A 21,298-nucleotide genomic window follows, 5' to 3' on the forward strand; every position below is an offset into this window, starting at 1 on the left:
TGTTCCAGAGTTCAATGGCAGGAAGCTTTACACCACACCAGCCGATTATTGGCATTGTGCATGGTGATCTTAGGCTTGTGTGCGGCTGCTTGGCCATAGAAACCCATTTCATGAGGCTCCCGACGAATAGGTCTTGTGCTGATGTTACTTCCAGCACTCGCGGTTCAGTTCTGTGAGCTTCTGTGGCCTACCATTTCGCGGCTGAGCCGTTGTTGCTCCTAGACTTTTGATCAGAGCAGCTCTAGCAGGGCAGAAATTTGACGAATTTACTTGTTGGAAAGGTGTTATCATATGATGGTGCCATGTTGAATATCACTGAGCTCTTCAGTAAGGACATTCTACTGCCAATGTTTGTCTATGGAGATTGCATGGTTTGTGCTCAATTTTATACACCTGTCAGCAACGGGTGTTCCTGAAATAGCCGAATCCCTTCTATGCTCGCTCCGAGGCAAGCAACACTGAGGCATGCATGAGAGCATCAGCTGTTCCGGACGACTGTGTGATCACGCTCTCCGTAGCCGACGTGAGTAAGACCTTTAAACAGGTCAACATACACAAGGCTGCGGGGCCAGACGGATTACCAGGACGTGTGCTCCAGGCATGTGCTGACCAACTGGCAGGTGTCTTCACTGACATTTTTAACATGTCCCTGATTGAGTCTGTAATACCAACATGTTTCAAGCAGACCATAGTCCATAGACCATAGTCCCTGTGCCCAAGAACACAAAGGCAACCTGCCTAAATGACTACAGACCCGTAGCTCTCATGTCCGTAGCCATGAAGTGCTTTGAAAGGCTGGTAATGGCTCACATCAACACCATTATCCCAGAAACCCTAGACCCACTCCAATTTGCATACCGTCCAAACAGATCCACAGATGATGCAATCTCTATTGCACTCCACACTGCCCTTTCCCACCTGGACAAAAGGAACACTTATGTGAGAATGCTATTCATTGACTATAGCTCAGCGTTCAACACCATAGTACCCTCAAAGCTCATCACTAAGCTAAGGATCCTGGGACTAAACACCTCCCTCTGCAACTGGGTCCTGGACTTCCTGACGGTCCGCCCCCAGGTGGTGAGGGTAGGTAGCAACACATCTGCCACGCTGATCCTCAACACTGGAGCCCCCCAGGGGTGCGTGCTCAGTCCCCTCCTGTACTCCCTGTTCACCCATGACTGCACTGCCAGGCACGACTCCAACACCATCATTAAGTTTGCAGATGACACAACAGTGGTAGGCCTGATCACCGACAACGACGAGACAGCCTATAGGGAGGAGGTCAGAGACCTGGCCGGGTGGTGCCAGAATAACAACCTATCCCTCAACGTAACCAAAACTAAGGAGATGATTGTGGACTACAGGAAAAGGAGGACCGAGTACGCCCCCATTCTCATCGACGGGGCTGTAGTGGAGCAGGTTGAGAGCTTCAAGTTCCTTGGTGTCCACATCACCAACAAACCAGAATGGTCCAAACACACCAAGACAGTCAGGAAGAGGGCTCGACAAAGCCTATTCCCCCTCAGGAAACTAAAAAGATTTGGCATGGGTCCTGAGATCCTCCAAAGGTTCTACAGCTGCAACATCGAGAGCATCCTGACTGGTTGCATCACTGCCTGGTATGGCAATTGCCCGGCCTCCGACCGCAAGGCACTACAGAGGGTTGTGCATACGGCCCATTACATCACTGGGGCTAAGCTGCGTGCCATCCAGGACCTCAAAACCAGGCGGTGTCAGAGGAAGGCCCTAAAAATTGTTAAAGACCACAGCCACCCCAGTCATAGACTGTTCTCTCTACTACCGCATGGCAAGCGGTACCGGAAGGCTTCTCAACAGTTTTTACCCCCAACCCATAAGACTCCTGAACAGGTAATCAAATGGCTACCCGGACTATTTTCATTGTGTGCCCCCCGCCCCACCTCTTTTTCGCTGCTGCTACTCTCTGTTTATCATATATGCCCAGTCACTTTAACTATACATTCATGTACATATGTACATACTACCTCAATTGGCCCGACCAACCAGTGCTTCCGCACATTGGCTAACCGGGCTATCTGCATTGTGTCCCACCACTCACCATCGCCAACCCCTCTTTTACGCTACTGTTACTCTCTGTTCATCATATATGCATAGTCACTTTAACCATATCTACATGTACATACTACCTCAATCAGCCCGACTAACCGGTGTCTGTATATAGCCTCGCTACTGTTTTTCACTGTCTTTTTACTGTTGTTTTTATTTCTTTACTTACCTATTGTTCACCTAATACCTTTTTTTTGCACTAATGGTTAGAGCCTGTAAGTAAGCATTTCACCTGTTGTATTCGGCGCACCTGACAAATAAACGTTGATTTGATTTGAATTCACTAATTTGAAGGGGTGTCCAAAACCTTTTGTATATATAGTGTACCTACAATATATAGATATATATTCAGGTCTACTACATGATTCCATACGTGTTATTGATATACATATGTGTTATAGATATACATGTTTGTGCCCAGGATGTTAACCAGGGCACAAACAGGTCAGAGAGAATGAGAATGGCTAGCATCAGGTCTGTGTCTGAAAACGTTACTAGCTGTCAAAACCTTGATTCCTCTGTCATTGTTTCCTCTGTCCTTGTTTCCTCTGTCCTTGCTTCCTCTGTCATTGCTTCCTATGTCCTTGATTCCTCTGTCCTTGCTTCCTCTGTCCTTGTTTCCTCTGGTTCCTCACCTCCCTCTCAAAGCTCATTGGAGAAGCTTGTAACCGTTACATGTCATTCAACAGTTAACTTACTTTTTTCGTGGGCATCTTGAGCTTCATAAACTCCGCCTCTCGACAGAGCACATGCCATGGAGCATGAACCTTCACAAAGCCCACACCTGGAGTTTTAGTCTGAAATAAACAAAAAACAGATTCATTTCATAAAATAAACTTCATTTCTTGAACAATGAATGGAAGTTTAAGGTTTGGTTGGCAAGTACTGAATGCCCAACCCTTTGGATATTATGTCCCTTTGAATGCTAGACCAACAACAGTATATGACATGACAGCATCAACATTAGAGGTATGTATAAAGGCAACAAACTAAAAGAATGAAAGAAATGCATGTGTTTATCTCTTGTCTTTAAGGAAAGCAATACATTCATCTGGATGACAGTTGGGTAAACAACGGTCTCCAAACAAATCCCTCTTCTATAGTCCGTTCAAACAAAACAATGTCTGGGAACTGAAGGCTACTTACTGTATGGCACAGAGACAAAGAGACACCATGGGAAATCATGAGAAGAATCAGCTACCCTTCTTTAGAAACACGTCATCATCATTACAATGATAACGTAAGCATTTGAATCTAGGGCAATGACAAAAAAAGTTCAAACTAGTACCAACACAAATAGTATTCAACAGTACTGTATGTATGTTGAACAACATCAACACAGGAGGGATTCACTGTGAAGGCTTTGATGCTGCTGTCACCCAGTTACCCAGATATGACCCTCATGATATCATTTACATGGAATCAGTGGTTACTGAGATGCTCATTCACCCACTGACATGGTACAACACAGAGCATCTGTTCCAATGTGCAGCTCCTCCTGTGAGAAGACACGCATGGCTAGCAGGGGATGGCCTCTAACTTGATCTCAAATTCTAAACAACCAACTGTTACAGGCTATCTCAGTTTGTATTGTCTTCAATAGAGCTAAGACAAGGATCATTAGTAACAAGGGACGCAGAATCTTAAACAAAACACAGTCTCTAACTTTGATCTCAAACCCTTGAACAACCGACTGTCTTAACAGCCTTTGTCACTTTCTATCATCTATCAGCCAGCATCATGTTTGTTGTTGATACAGATCATCAGTCTTTGCATAACATCTTATGAAAGTACCTTGCTACTTGACATGCCTCTGTACTGTGTACTGTATGTCAAGCGACAAATGTCACCATGTCTGAAACATTAGGAGTGACATTTTCAACAACTCAAGACGCGGTGGTGTCAGTGCTATCTATAGGCTGAATCAGTTTGAGTACACAGAGCAGCATTTAATCAGAAGTGATTTAGGAATGCAGCAGCTCGTTTGTGAGACTGTATCATGTATCCTGTTCCCACCATCACATTGTAAAACACACAGCCCCCTCATGGACACAGTTAGAGGTTTTGATAGAGGCCGTGTTGGATCAGAATGTGGTTGTGTAACTGGCCTAACTAAAGGTACGCGGTGGAGCAACTCTGTCTGCTGGTCCTACTTCATTTATACTAGTTTTCTTTGGCCCAACAAACCTTAATAACAAGTGATGCTGCAACGAGTATGGAATTTAGGCGTGCAGATCTAAAAGACATCTAGTCAACTGTAATGTAGTCTCGCACTGTCAGACATCACATTGCATTCTGGTTCGAGAATCAGAGACAACTAGAATGTTCTAGAAACATAGAGGGTCAAGGTTAGTTCATATGGGTTTCCTAGCAGAATTTTGCATTAATCACATCACTGTTTGAATCCCAAACATTGACACCCCTCCACATCCCATCACCACCTCTGCTTCCTTCCTTCCCACTTCAGTCCCGTCCCAGTGTCCCTCCCTCTATTAGATACAGATGTGATTTACTCCCACTTAAATGTCCTCTATAGACAGATTAGTATAGTCAACAGCACTTTAATGATCTATAATACTTAGGTCGCCTATTTTAAATCAACTAACTCCACAATGGATGGACGGTGAGAGGGAATGATAAAATACCTAAACATTACTCCCCTCTCTCCGCTAAGATCATAAGACAGAGATTATTCTGTATGTCTTCCCCCACAGTGAACAGTCTGACACGATAACCACATGGGAAACACTTTGGGAATAGAATGATGGCTTGAATGCAATTTGGGGACAAAATGGAAAATTATACCCAGATGATTTATAACACAGTGAGTGTATGGCACCCAGAACCAAATCTCGCGTGTACCCTGCCTTGTAACAAAAGTCCACAAAAATACTAGACATATGACATAATTTATATCTCTCTTTCTCACACACTTTATTGAAAACATGAAAACACTCTGTATGTGTGGAGTGTGTGAGAGTTTGTGCTGCTCTTAAAGAGTACAGCCAAGGTATTCTGAGTGATCTTCCAGCTGGCATCGCCACACATTAGTTGCCTGGCGCTGTGTGTGTGATTGTGCGTGTGTGTTTGTGTGCATGTGTGTTTGTGTGTGTCTGTGCATGTTGTGATCCTTCCACAGAGTCCTGTCCTGTCTGTCCCTGACTTGGTAAAGAGACCTACCATGGCAGCTGTCATCTTGCCATCCTCAGCACTTGGACCGACTTGGTCTCATATTACTGGACTTCACCCTCATGACATCCTCAGGTCCTGTCCATGACAGGTTACTGTTGGTCAACGCACCACAAGACTACTACTAGAACTACACAGGGCTTTTCTTTATTCATTCACTCTCATGACATCTAATCCAACAAGTTGATTCAATGGCTGCCATACTTTTTGACAATTTTCTTTACAAGAGATTCATCTTTTGATCCTGATCAGTGATTTTGAATTCAAAATGCATTGGCTTTGAACAAGAAACATAAAGCATAACACTGATACTAATTATGTAATGTTTAAAGGGGCAGTGCAGTTAAAAAACGAGATTTCCCAATTTCTTTATGATATTTTCACACTATGAGGTCGAAATGACACTAAAACTGTGAAAATTTGGATAATGCCCATTTTGTGTAAGAGCTGTTTGAAAAAAAATCCTGGAATTCCCAGCCTGTTCAGGTGGGATGGAGATTTTGGCCCAGATCATGACATCACAATCTGATCTGATTATTGTAACCAAGGACCAGTCAGTTTTTATTTGCATATGTATCCTCCTACTTTGAAGGGGTAATCAGGGTAGTCTCTAGAGTCTAAACCAATGGTTCTCTAATGGTTTTTCCTCAGGATCCAAATTGGACCAGGTTACAGTAGCTTGCGAAAGTACTTACCCCCCTTGGCATTTTTCCTATTAGATCTTATTTAGGGGCTTCATAGCAAAGGGGGTGAATATATATGCACACACCACTTTTTCATTTATTTATTTTTTGAATTTTTTGAAACAAGTGATTTTTTTCTTTTCACTTCACCAATTTGGACTATTTTGTGTATGTCAATTACATGAAATCCAAATAAAAATATATTTAAATTACAGGTTGTAATACAACAAAATAGGAAAAACGCCAAGGGGGATGAAAACTATTATAAGGCACTGTAAATCCAACAAACAAACAAACCAATGACAGTAGCCAGGCAGGTTAAAAGGTTACCCCGGGTTACCCCAGTTACCCTGGTTACTGCTGAAAGTCCTGCTAGCCCTCTATAGGCCGGTTTCAGCTGGTGTTGTACCAAAGTACAATGTATCTTTTGTATACTGTTACATGGTGGGGGCTCCAGGCAAACTGGCTGACCTAAGCCCAAAGACAAAAATACCCCTGATCCACCAGCCAGCTGGAAAACAAAGACTGTAGAGGTGCAGCGGTGTTGTGTTGTGTGGAATACTCTCCCCTCTCTGCCCTAAGCTAACTCACAGCTAACGCTAGACCTGACTGGACATTGCTGATAATATCGTGTGGGTTTGGTCAAAAAGAACAGAACAGAGAAGCCGTAGAGAAGCAACTCACATCCTCATCCTTCTCCAGCTCCATGCCCATATCCCTCAGGTTGCCCTCAAACTCCTCCCGGTGGAGGCGCTTGTCGTCCACGTGGTAGTCCATGCTGTGGTCTTGGGAGGCCACCTCCGGGTCACCTCTGGGCTGAGGGGGTGGCGCTCGCCCCAGCCTGGCTGTCCCGCGGCGGAGGCTCCGTGTAAAGGCGTTGTCAGTGAAGCGGGAGGACTGTCGATTGGAGCGCGAGCTGCTGGGCTTTTTGATGTGGTAGGTGAGGATGTAATCCACCCGCCTCTCTCCATCCTGGAAGTACAGGCCATGCTGACATCCTGTGTTCTCCTCAGGTGTCAGGCAGTTCAGGAGCTGGGGAGAGAGGGGAGGGCTGTGCATTAGAGGGCTGCTTGGGCTAGCTGCCTAGCTGAATCATGTGCATGTGTGTGTGTGTGTGTGCTGTGCAGCTTTTGCCATTTGTCGTGAGAGGCACAGCATGGTTAATGAGCCAGTTAGACTACAGGGGTCAAGGTGGGGTCAAGCTAGTCCCAATAGGGCTCCTAAGGAATTGAGTTCCCCTTGGGGAAGTGATCACTCTCAGTGACTTAGAGCCCAAATGCTGATTTGCAAGGCAAGCAGAATTGATAATTATTTGGTTAAATATTTACTTAAAAACATGTATTAACATTTTTATATAAAAAAAAGTATTGTGCTGCTACTCTGTGTGTGTACAAACAATTAAACAAATATTCCTGCTGCTATATTTTATGATTTATCATTCATTTATATGAAAGGTGTCTATAGTTACAGTGTTAAAATCTATTATTGTACAAAATTCTATAGGATTTTCCTGAACATATATCACAGCAGAGAAGGTAGAAATACATTTTATAATCATAACAATCAGAGAATAAATGGAGAATAAAATATTGAAAAAATAAATGTAGGATTTTGACAATACTGTAATATGCCAGATTTCTCATCTACTGTCTCCCTGCAAACCAGAACATATTAAACTATTGAGAGAAAGCTCTTCTTCACGAAGAATTGCAATCTTATACTGTGGCTTGTTTAAAAGAAGGCCTCTTATACGGCCATTATAAAAATAGAAAAAATGTACACGAATAATCAAAATTCCTATATATCGACTTGGATATTTGTGTCATGATTATAACAAAATGTATGACATACTCATGGTTGATCCGGTTTCAGTCGGATATGTACAATATATGGCAAGTTTTCAAAGGGATATAACAAATGCTGAAATCCAAGCTTGTTTGACCATTAATGTTTGAGTGACCAAAACTCTTTGCTTATTCCTGACCTGGTGGTCCAATATTGTTGCAATAGTCAGTATTATCATTAGATACATCCAACAGTGTTATCTCTGGAACATCACCTACGAAATTATAGAAACAAATATTTGATTTTATGTGTTATGAAGAACTGCATATAATGCTATCTGCCACTATCAACATATAGTATTATTTACCCAAATGGCAGTTACATGGAGCAATGTTAAGGCCTTCCTGAACTACAGTAGCTTATTTCAGCCAAAATGATTGGTGATTGCCTGTGTGTGTGCAGACATCTGGGTGTTTCTTGTGTTTGGGTGAGCAAGGCTGACTGACACTGATCTGGGTTGGTCTTATGACTTATCACTTGTAATAATATTGTCCAATATTCCTGCAGACTATTTTGATAGCACTGACTGACCCAACTGATTTTCTATTTTTAATCACAATATGTAAGAAGTGGATTGTGGCCCGCCCCACATTAATATAATCACTTAATTCAATGACCTAATTTGACAATTCCACCCAATTCCATACTCTACCTCACATGCTCCTGAGTTGCGCAGCGGTCTAAGGCATGGTATCTCAGTGTTAGAGGCATCACTACAGACCCTGGCTTGATTCCAGGCTGTATCACAACCGGCCGTGATTGGGAGTCCCATAGAGCAGTGCACAATTGGCCCAGTGTCGTCCGGGTTAGGGTTTGGCCGGGGTAAGCCGTCATTGTAAATAAGAATTTGTTCTTAACAGACTTGCCTCGTTAAATAAAGGTCAAATAAAGGATGAAAATCTAAGACACTGTTCCATTTGTACCACTGACTGGGAAGATTTTAGGAGGCACTCACTACTGATGTGGGTTATGTGAGGTTATGGGGTGAGTGGAGTATGTTGAGACATTCAGTATCAATCCGTCAAGGGAAATATAGTATTCTTTCAAACAAAGACATTACACAAAAAATAAAAAATGGCGGCAACAGAGAGGGTTGCCTCGCTTCTAGCTCTTAGGAAACTTAGTTTTTTCACAAGCATTTCGCTACACCCGCAATAACATCTGATAAACACATGCATGTGACCAAATATTGTTTATTTGATACACTGAGATTAGAAAATATTAGGAACACCTTTCTCATATTGAGTCGCACCCCCATTTGCCCTCAGAACAGCCTCAAGTCGACGGGGCATGGACTCTACAAGGTGTTGAAAGCATTCCACATGGATGCTGGGCCATTTTGACTCCAATGCTTCCCACTGTTTCAAATTGGCTGGATGTCCTTGATACACACGGAAACTGTTGAGCATGAAAAACCCAGCAGGGTTGCAGTTCTTGACACACTCAAACCGGTACCTCTGGCACCTACTGCCATACCCCGTTCAAAGGCACTTACATATTTTGTCTTGCCCATTCACTCTCTGAATGGTACAAATACACAATCCATGCCTCAATTGTCTCAAGGCTTAAAAATCCTTCTTTAATTAACATCTCTCCTCCCCTTCATCTGCACTAACTGAAGTGGATTTAAACAAGTGACATCAATAAGGGATCATAGCTTTCACCTGGATTCACCTGGTCAGTCTATGCCATTGAAAGAGCAGGTGTTCCTAATGCTTTGTCCACTCAGTGTATATTTCAGGGTGTTGTGTGTTCCTGGAAATAATCAGAATTCATGTAAATATTACAGTTTTGTTTTTGATTAATTTTAAGCATCTTTTAACATAGGCTTAACACCTAACAAACACTTTTAACATAGGCCAGGCCCTGTTGTTACCTAATATCCCAGTGATAATGGCTTGCATTACGCATGGGAAGAAACCACTTCAATATGTACAACTTGACATTGGCTCAAACATTGGCTCAACTTACTCCATGGTCATTGACTCAACTTACCCCAAGGCAAACATTTTGACTATATTAGCCCACACAGCTACAAGGATGCACTTTCATGGTAGGTTTAGGACCTCAAATTGAAGGTTATAGAGCCTCCAACAGAAGTATAGAACAATATTAAAATGTTCTACTTTGGTTTAGATACAAGCATCACGAAACCTCTAACACAATAAATGTATTTGACTTGGTGAAAATAATTTTTGGGGACCTAACTTGCTTACCACTTTTTCCATGTGGTTTCTTCCTTCACATTCGCCATGAAATGATGGCCTCTACCTAAATATTTGGTAAAACAATAGATTTTGTGTATGGTTTCCTAAAAACAAGGTGTCTCAACGTACCCTTTTGGCTCAAATTACCCCACTCTCCTCTATCGCTGCTTTCATGACCAATTAGTTAAGTTCTCTGTGGCAGCTAGCCCGCCAGATGTGGAGTAGGGCTGCGTGTCATAAATTAGTTTGTTTTTGTTTTCGTTCCAAAAAAGGTCCACTTTTCACAAACACACATACACACACACCTCTCTTGTGCATAGTTCAATTCTTCACAGAGCTGCATGTGTAATGTGGGACAAGCTGAAGCAGAGCTAGCATAGGGCGGGCTATGGGTGCAGCCATGGATGTAAGATCCTGCAGATATTTTGAAAAACAAAAATGTCTATGGTCAGGTTTTGACTATAGGCTTCTTTGAAGCAAGGTAAGACATGCCTCGTAATAGGCTATGAAGTAAAACTTCCAGGTTTCAAACTATTAAGTAGGCCTACAGTATATGTTTTCAACATGCAGACTGCCTCCAGCTCAGACTACAAGGTTGCTGACGATAGCCTACCATATGCCTGCACTCAAATGGCAGTTGCTTAATATTAAGAGGAGTTGACAAATAAATAGCCTCTTTTTAACAGTGGATATCTGTTGCATGTAGAAATGTTGCGCAATGAGTGGGCTTATCATAACACATGTTTGATCCTCAACACGGGGACCCCTCAGGGGTGCGTTCTTAGTCCCCTCCTGTACTTCCTGTTCACCCACGACTGCGTGGCTAAGCACGACTCCAACACCATCATTAAGTTTGCTGACAACACAACAGTGGTAGGCCTGATCACCGACAAAGATGAGACAGCCTATAGGGAGGAGGTCAGAGACCTGACACTTTTCCCCATCAGGAGACTGAAAATATTTGTCATGGGTCCCCAGATCCTCAAAAGGTTTTACAGCCGCACCACCTGGTATGGCAACCACCAGGTATGGCAACTGCTCGGCATCTGACCGTAAGGTGCTACAGAGGACAGTGTGTATTGCCAGGTACATCACTGGGATCAAGCTTCCTGCCATCCAGAGCCTATAAACTAGGTGGTGTCATAGGAAGGCCCCAAAAATTGTCAAAGACTCCAGTCACCCAAGTCATAGACTGTTCTCTCTGCTATCGCATGGCAAGCGGTACCGGAGCGCCAAGTCTAGGTCCAAAAGGCTCCTTAAAACCTCTTCGGGCTAGGAGGCGGTATTTTCACGTCGGGAAGAAAAGCGGGCCCAAAGTAAACTGCCTGCTACTCAGGCCAAAAAGCTAGGATATGCATATAATTTGTAGATTTGGATAGAAAACACTCTACAGTTTCTAAAACTGTTATAATTATGTCTGTGAGTATAACAGAAATTATTTGTCAGGGAAAACCCCAAGGGCAAACCGTCCAGGATTTTTGTTGTTGTTGAGGTAACAGTGTTTTCAATGGGTTTCTATGTGGATCTAGATTTCTAAGGCACTTGCTTGCAGTTCCTATCACTTCCACTGGATGTCAACAGTCTTTAGAAATTGGTTGATGTTTTTCCTTTGAGAAATGAAGAAGTAGGGCTGTTCAGAACGAGGGTTGAGTCTAGTCTACTGTTGTGGTTGGGGCGTGCGACCTGAAAGCTCGCTCCACTTTGTTTTTATCCGCTATCGAAAGCAGTTAATCCCGTCTTAAATTTTATTGATTATTTACGTAAAAAAATACCTAAAGTTGTATTAGGAAAGTTGTTTGAAATGTTTGGATCAAGATTACAGGTAACTTATTAGATATTTTGTAGTCATGTTGCGCGAGTTGGAACCGGTGTTTTTCTGGTCAAACGCGCCAAATAAATGGACATTTTGGAGATATAACAACGGAATTTATCGAACAAAAGGACCATTTGTGATGTTTAATGGACATATTGGAGTGCCAACAGAAGAAGATCTTCAAAGGTAAGGCATGAATTATATCGTTATTTCTGAGTTTTGTGTCGCGCCTGGCAGGTTGAATTATGATTGTCATGTGTTTGTTTGATGGGGTGCTGTCCTCAGATAATAGCATGGTATGCTTTCGCCGTAAAGCCTTTTTGAAATCTGACACAGTGGCTAGATTAACAATAAGTTAAGCTTTAATTTGGTGTATTGCACTTGTATGGTTGTTAAATATTTCACTTTTTTTATTTTTTATTTTGCGCTCTGCCATTTCACCTGATGTTGTCGAAACGTTCCGCTAGCGGAACCCCTAGCCGTAAAAGGTCAGCTTCTACCACCAAGCCATAAGACTGCTGAACAATTAATCACATGGCCACCTGGACTATTTACATTGACATTTTACATTTGTTTTTACACTGCTGCTACTCGCTGTTTATTATCTATGCATAGTCACTTTACTCCTACCTACATGTACAAATTACCTCGACTAACCTGTACCCCTGCACATTGACTCGGTACCGGTACCCCCTGTATATAACCTCGGTACTGTTATTTTATTGTGCTACTTTTTAGTAATTTTTTAACTTTAGTTTATTTTGTAAATATTTTCTTAACTCTATTTCTTGAACTGCATTGTTGGTGTTGGGCTCGTAAGTAAGCAATTCACGGTAAAGTCTACACCTGTTGTATTCGGCGCATGTGACAAATAAAATTTGATTTGATTTGATGTGCTGTGAGAGTGAGAGTGATCTCTCACTGTGCAACAGGTGATATTCCGCTCAAACTGGGCTCTGTATGAAAATACACACAAGCCCATTTAATTCCCTATAGACTGATGAGCATGACTGGTCACATTTATTTTTAGCGGCTGACTGCCTAACATCCTAATTTGCAATTTGCATTTATGATAGGCCCGATCAGCAATGCATTTGGTCAGACGGGCCCCTGGAGAACGCCCCGCCCCCTCTGTGCTGAGACTAACTCCACGCCTGGGAACAAGACAGTACAACGTGTCAGACGTCTACACTAGATACTTGTTCTGTAATTAGCCTACATGATAATTATCTCTCTACAAACTGCCAAACCAGGTCAAGCCATTTCTCAACTATATTGAGATAAAACCCTTACAAAAAAGTTATAAAGAATGGATTAACAATAGGCAAAATAGTGTAAATGTAGTTGAAAAAGATATTCAGGCTATTACTTAACCCACTTGATGTGTAAGTAGGTTTTTCAACTACATTTACACTAAACAAACATAAGTCTGACTTCCACCTATTATCTTCCAACAAATCAAAAGCGTAAGCAAGTGAAATAACTGCCAAACCTATCTTTACTATAAAAACATATAGCAAACTGTTATGTGATGAAGATTTCCCCCTGAGATAGTTAGTCTCAGTCTCCTAGTATGTAAACACATTATGTAAATCCATACATACTGTGTCTTTGTCATTCTACTCACTTGAAATTTGCCATGAAAAATCACATCCTTTAAGAAGTGCCTGGGCTTGCTAGCTGTAGCCGCTGCGTCATGAAGCAGTGAAGTCCCTGAGCTCTCTGGTGTTTCTCCAGCCATCTTCCCATCACTAGGCGAGCGCTGCCACATACTACTGCTATCAAACACAGCTCTCTCTCTCTCTCTCTCTCCCACTCTCTCTGTCACCGTCCACAGCGTTGAACCAAGCCAAAAGTCTCCCTGCTACAAGACCTAGTACTTGTTACTTGAGAAGAGTCTGAGAGTCTGAGATGCCAAGTAGCTAATATTAGACTTGATCTGAATGCGACAAGGTGCCCTCTCATTTCCCAATCTCTCATTACATATCACAGGTATAAGAGATATTCCCATCTTCTTCAGGGTCTGCTAGTCATTCCGAGGTTAAGGTTAAGCTGTGTTACATTTCATTAGAATGTAAACATTGGCCCAACCAATACAAACATTCCCCTGAGAGGGTCCTCAGTGAGAGATTGTGTCATCGCAACACAGCGACGGTGTACCACTTCAGATGTGGCACTGGATACGCTCTGTTGAACAAGGGGTATAAACACCTCTAATGCTGTGTATATTCACAAGATCAGTTGGACTAGTAGAACCACAAAATATTACAGTGATTAACAATGTCAATTGGTACTTGTGTTATCAAGTGAAATTGTAAGTAAATTCCAACAGGTGGGGGGGACGGCCCCCACAATAAGTAGGGGTTGATTGATGCTCAATGTTAAATTCAAATCTTCCTACCATCACATCTAAGCCAATATGACACCAATGTCAATGGTGTCCAATAACTCCAATAACTCCTTTATTGGAGTAACACAACACACGTATCTCGTCATGATCCGTTCAGCTAGTACCAAGAACCATATACAGGATTTTTGTCAGGGTCGTTAGGAAAAAATGCAATGTCTTGCAACCACCTAGCTCAAATTCTTGGTGTACGATTAAAACGAGACTATAGCATCCATACGGTGACCATTGGACTTACCATTTGTCGGACTGAATACGTTTGTAAGTAGAACAGTTTTGATTAAATGTATAATTTATCGCTCTCATGTGCCCATAGAGACGAAGCGTTGCGCTAACTTTTTGTAGCATTTCTGTCAATGCTAACATATTTTTCTTAAACCCAGTCCAATGTACTTAAGTTGCTGGTAGCTAGCTAGTAGCAAGCTTACTCTCAAGAACCCAAGGCAACCGAAGGCATTTTGTCTTATCCCAAGGGTTTTCAGCCATGTGAACTACAATGTTTTTAGAAACTTATATAAATTAATAAAAAATGAAAATCTGAAATATCTTGAGTCAAAAAGTATTCGACCCCTTTGTTATGGCAAGCCTAAATAAGTTCAGGAGTAAAAATCTGCCTAACAAGTCAAATAATAAGTTGCATGGACTGACTCTGTGTGCAATAATAGTGTTCAACATAATTTTTGAATGACTACCTCATCTCTATACCCCACACATACAGACCAATTATCTGTAAGGTCCCTCAGTCGAGCAGTGAATTTCAAACACAGATTCAACCACAAAGACCAGGGAGGTTTTCCAATGCCACGCAGAGAAGGGCACCTATTGGTAGATTCATGTTTTTTTTTAAAGTAGACATTGAAAATTCCTTTGAACATGGTTAAGTCATTAATTACACTTTGGATGGTGTATTAATACACCCAGTCACTACAAAGATACAGGCATCCTTCCTAACTCAGTTGCCGGAGACGAAGGAAACCACTCAGGGAATTCACCATGGCCAATGGTGGGCCAATGGTGACTTTAAAAGTTACACAGTTTAATGGCTGTGATAGGAAAAAACTGAGGATGGATCAACAACATTGTAGTTACTCCACAATACTAACCTAAATGACAGAGTGAAAAGAAGGAAGCCTGTACATACAAAAAATATTCCAAAATATGCATCCTGTTTGCAATAAAGCACTAAAGTAAAACTGCAAAAAAAATGTGCCAAAGTAATAAGCTTTATGTCCTGAATACAAAGTGTTACACGGAACCCAAACCGGCTGCGTGCTTGCACCATCGTGCGCTATCGTGCATACATGTATTTTGCCCCCTCACTCCAAACGCGATCACGACACGTAGGTTAAAATATCAAAACAAACTCTGAACCAATTACATTGATTTGGGGACAGGTCGAAAAGCATTAAACATGCATTAAACATGTATGGCAATTTAGCTAGTTAGTTTGCACTTGCTAGCTAATGTTAATTTGTCCTATTAGCTTGCTGTTGCTAGCTAATTTGTCCTGGGATATAAACATTGAGTTGTTATTTTACCTGAAATGCACAAGGACCTCTACTCCGACAATTAATCCACGCATAAAACGGCCAACCGAATCGTTTCTAGTCATCTCTCCTCTTTCCATTCTTTTTCATCTTTGAACTTATATGGTGATCGCATCTAAACTTTCATTGTATTACCACGACAACCGGCAACAAAGTTCATCTTTCAATCACCCATGTGGGTATAACCAATGAGGAGATGGCACGTGGGTACCTGCTTCTATAAACCAATGAGGAGATGGAAGAGGCAGGACTTTCAGCGCGATCTGCATCAGAAATGGGAATGGCTTCTATTTTAGCCCTTGGCGCGCAGATGCTCATTGGCGCGCGCGAGCTGTGTGGGTGCAATAATTGAATAACATGGATTTCTAAATTTATTTTGCGACGTTCACGCACGCGACATGTCCGGTCTGGTCAGCATGTTATGTTTGGGGCAAATCCAACACAACACATCACTGAGTACCACTCTTCATATTTTCAAGCATGGTGGTAGCTGCATCATGTTATGGGTATGATTGTCATCGGCAAGGACAAGGGAGTTTTTTTTAGGATAAAAATAAACGGAATAGAGCTAAGCACAGGCAAAATCCTAGAGGACAACCTGCTTCAGTCTGCTTTCCAACAGACACTGGAAGACAAATTCACATTTCAGCAGGACAATAATCTAAAACATAAAGCCAAATTTACACTGGAGTTGCTTACCAAGATGACATTGAATGTTCCTGAGTGGCATAGTTACAGTTTAGATTCAAATCACCTTGAAAATCTATGGCAACACTTGAAAATGGTTGTCTAGCAATGATCAACAACCAATTTGACAGAGCTTGAAGAAGTAAAAAAATAATAATGTGCAAATATTGTACAATCCAGCTGTGCAAAGCTCTTAGAGACTTACCCAGAAAGACTCACAGCTGCCAAAGGTGATTACAACATGTATTTACTCAGGGGTGTGAATACTTATGTTAACAAGTTATATCTGTATTCCATTTTCAATACGTTTGCAAACATTTCTAAAAACATGTTTTCACTTTGTCATTATGGGCTATTGTGTGTAGATAGGTGAGGATAAAAATAGATTTAATCCATTTTGATTACAGGCTGTAACACAACAAAATGTGGAATAAGTCAAGGGGTAAGAATACTTTCTGAAGCAACTGTAAACATAAAGTATTGATCAGTATGATCATATTACAGAATCATATCCAACCCCAACCTTCCACCTCATTCCCCCAACCCCACCCATCCAACATGTCTCTACCCAACCACCCAACCCCACCCATCCAACATGTCTCTACCCAACCCCACCCATCCAACATGTCTCTACCCAACCCCCCAACCCCACCCATCCAACATGTCTCTACCCAACCACCCAACCCCACCCATCCAACATGTCTCTACCCAACCACCCAACATGTCTCTACCCAACCACCCAACCCCACCCATCCAACATGTCTCTATCCAACCCCACCCATCCAACATGTCTCTACCCAACCCCCAACCCCACCCATCCAACATGTCTCTACCCAACCCCACCCATCCAACATGTCTCTACCTAACCCCACCCATCCAACATGTCTCTACCCAACCCCCCAACCCCACCCATCCAACATGTCTCTACCCAACCACCCAACCCCACCCATCCAACATGTCTCTACCCAACCCCCAACCCCACCCATCCAACATGTCTCTACCCAACCCCCCAACCCCACCCATCCAACATGTCTCTACCCAACCCCCCAACCCCACCCATCCAACATGTCTCTACCCAACCCCCAACCCCACCCATCCAACATGTCTCTACCCAACCCCCAACCCCACCCATCCAACATGTCTCTACCCAACCACCCAACCCCACCCATCCAACATGTCTCTATCCAACCCCACCCATCCAACATGTCTCTACCCAACCCCCAACCCCACCCATCCAACATGTCTCTACCCAACCCCCCAACCCCACCCATCCAACATGTCTCTACCCAACCCCACCCATCCAACATGTCTCTACCCAACCACCCAACCCCACCCATCCAACATGTCTCTACCCAACCACCCAACCCCACCCATCCAACATGTCTCTACCCAACCCCCCAACCCCACCCATCCAACATGTCTCTACCCAACCCCACCCATCCAACATGTCTCTACCCAACCACCCAACCACCCAACATGTCTCTACCCAACCCCCCAACCCCACCCATCCAACATGTCTCTACCCAACCACCCAACCACCCAACATATCTCTACCCAACCACCCAACCCCACCCATCCAACATGTCTCTACCCAACCCCCCAACCCCACCCATCCAACATGTCTCCACCCAACCCCAACCACCCAAAATGTCTCTACCCAACCCCCAACCCCACCCATCCAACATGTCTCTACCCAACCCCCAACCCCACCCATCAAACATGTCTCTACCCAACCACCCAACATGTCTCTACCCAACCCCACCCATCCAACATGTCTCTACCCAACCCCCCAACCCCACCCATCCAACATGTCTCTATCCAACCACCCAACATGTCTCTACCCAACCACCCAACCCCACCCATCCAACATGTCTCTACCCAACCCCCAACCCCACCCATCAAACATGTCTCTACCCAACCACCCAACCCCACCCATCCAACATGTCTCTACCCAACCACCCAACCCCACCCATCCAACATGTCTCTACCCAACCCCCCCAACCCCACCCATCCAACATGTCTCTATCCAACCACCCAACATGTCTCTACCCAACCACCCAACCCCACCCATCCAACATGTCTCTACCCAACCCCCAACCCCACCCATCAAACATGTCTCTACCCAACCACCCAACCCCACCCATCCAACATGTCTCTACCCAACCACCCAACCCCACCCATCCAACATGTCTCTACCCAACCACCCAACCCCACCCATCCAACATGTCTCTACCCAACCACCCAACCCCACCCATCCAACATGTCTCTACCCAACCACCCAACATGTCTCTACCCAACCACCCAACCCCACCCATCCAACATGTCTCTACCCAACCACCCAACCCCACCCATCCAACATGTCTCTATCCAACCACCCAACATGTCTCTACCCAACCCCACCCATCCAACATGTCTCTACCCAACCACCCAACATGTCTCTACCCAACCACCCAACCCCACCCATCCAACATGTCTCTACCCAACCATCCAACATGTCTCTATCCAACCACCCAACCCCACCCATCCAACATGTCTCTACCCAACCACCCAACCCCACCCATCCAACATGTCTCTACCCAACCACCCAACCCCACCCATCCAACATGTCTCTACCCAACCACCCAACCCCACCCATCCAACATGTCTCTACCCAACCACCCAACCCCATCCATCCAACATGTCTCTACCCAACCACCCAACATGTCTCTACCCAACCCCCCAACCCCACCCATCCAACATGTCTCCACCCAACCCCCAACCCCACCCATCCAACATGTCTCTACCCAACCCCCAACCCCACCCATCAAACATGTCTCTACCCAACCCCCCAACCCCACCCATCCAACATGTCTCTACCCAACCACCCAACCCCACCCCATCCAACATGTCTCTACCCAACCCCCCAACCCCACCCATCCAACATGTCTCTAACCAACCACCCAACCCCACCCATCCAACATGTCTCTACCCAACCCCCCAACCCCACCCATCCAACATGTCTCTACCCAACCACCCAACCCCCCCCATCCAACATGTCTCTACCCAACCCCACCCATCCAACATGTCTCTATCCAACCCCCCAACCCCACCCATCCAACATGTCTCTACCCAACCACCCAACCCCACCCATCCAACATGTCTCTACCCAACCCCACCCATCCAACATGTCTCTACCCAACCACCCAACCCCACCCATCCAACATGTCTCTACCCAACCACCCAACCCCACCCATCCAACATGTCTCTACCCAACCCCCCAACCCCACCCATCCAACATGTCTCTACCCAACCCCACCCACCCAACATGTCTCTACCCAACCCCCGAACCCCACCCATCCAACATGTCTCTACCCAACCCCCCAACCCCACCCATCCAACATGTCTCTACCCAACCCCCCAACCCCACCCATCCAACATGTCTCTACCCAACCCCCCAACCCCACCCATCCAACATGTCTCTACCCAACCCCCCAACCCCACCCATCCAACATGTCTCTACCCAACCACCCCAACCCCACCCATCCAACATGTCTCTACCCAACCACCCAACCCCACCCATCCAACATGTCTCTACCCAACCACCCAACATGTCTCTACCCAACCACCCAACCCCACCCATCCAACATGTCTCTACCCAACCCCCAACCCCACTCATCAAACATGTCTCTACCCAACCACCCAACCCCACCCATCCAACATGTCTCTACCCAACCCCCAACCCCACCCATCCAACATGTCTCTACCCAACCCCCCAACCCCACCCCATCCAACATGTCTCTACCCAACCACCCAACCCCACCCATCCAACATGTCTCTACCCAACCACCCAACCCCACCCATCCAACATGTCTCTACCCAACCCCCCAACCCCACCCATCCAACATGTCTCTACCCAACCCCCCAACCCCACCCATCCAACATGTCTCTATCCAACCACCCAACCCCACCCATCCAACATGTCTCTACCCAACCACCCAACCCCACCCATCCAACATGTCTCTACCCAACCACCCAACATGTCTCTACCCAACCACCCAACCCCACCCATCCAACATGTCTCTATCCAACCACCCAACCCCACCCATCCAACATGTCTCTACCCAACCACCCAACCCCACCCATCCAACATGTCTCTACCCAACCACCCAACCCCACCCATCCAACATGTCTCTACCCAACCACCCAACCCCACCCATCCAACATGTCTCTACCCAACCACCCAACCCCATCCATCCAACATGTCTCTACCCAACCACCCAACATGTCTCTACCCAACCCCCCAACCCCACCCATCCAACATGTCTCCACCCAACCCCAACCACCCAAAATGTCTCTACCCAACCCCCAACCCCACCCATCAAACATGTCTCTACCCAACCCCCCAACCCCACCCATCCAACATGTCTCTACCCAACCACCCAACCCCACCCATCCAACATGTCTCTACCCAACCCCCCAACCCCACCCATCCAACATGTCTCTAACCAACCACCCAACCCCACCCATCCAACATGTCTCTACCCAACCCCCCAACCCCACCCATCCAACATGTCTCTACCCAACCACCCAACCCCACCCATCCAACATGTCTCTATCCAACCCCCCAACCCCACCCATCCAACATGTCTCTACCCAACCACCCAACCCCACCCATCCAACATGTCTCTACCCAACCACCCAACATGTCTCTACCCAACCACCCAACCCCACCCATCCAACATGTCTCTACCCAACCCCCAACCCCACCCATCCAACATGTCTCTACCCAACCCCCAACCCCACCCATCCAACATGTCTCTACCCAACCCCACCCCACCCAAACATGTCTCTAC

The 21,298-nt window shown here is 44.8% G+C and overlaps 1 protein-coding gene across 3 annotated transcripts in view; it reads right to left on the reverse strand.

Annotated features, from left to right (window-relative positions):
• Window positions 1–21,298, reverse strand: part of LOC139584322 (anoctamin-1-like) — a 102,510-nt gene that overhangs the window by 53,962 nt on the left and 27,250 nt on the right. Inside the window, exons 1-3 of one of the 3 annotated variants that reach the window (XM_071416016.1) lie at window positions 13,453–13,683; window positions 6,645–6,992; window positions 2,787–2,885 (exon numbers count right to left, since the gene is read on the reverse strand). In XM_071416016.1, the coding sequence (XP_071272117.1) occupies window positions 2,787–2,885; window positions 6,645–6,992; window positions 13,453–13,596 (591 nt within the window). In that variant the 5' untranslated portion in view covers window positions 13,597–13,683. Of the gene's footprint in view, window positions 1–2,786; window positions 2,886–6,644; window positions 6,993–13,452; window positions 13,684–21,298 lie in introns of those variants that run through there. The other 2 variants (XM_071416018.1, XM_071416017.1) reach the window with 2 other exon arrangements.

The sequence above is a fragment of the Salvelinus alpinus genome, chromosome 9 (genome assembly GCF_045679555.1).
Source record: "Salvelinus alpinus chromosome 9, SLU_Salpinus.1, whole genome shotgun sequence".
Taxonomy (NCBI): Eukaryota; Metazoa; Chordata; class Actinopteri; order Salmoniformes; family Salmonidae; genus Salvelinus; species Salvelinus alpinus.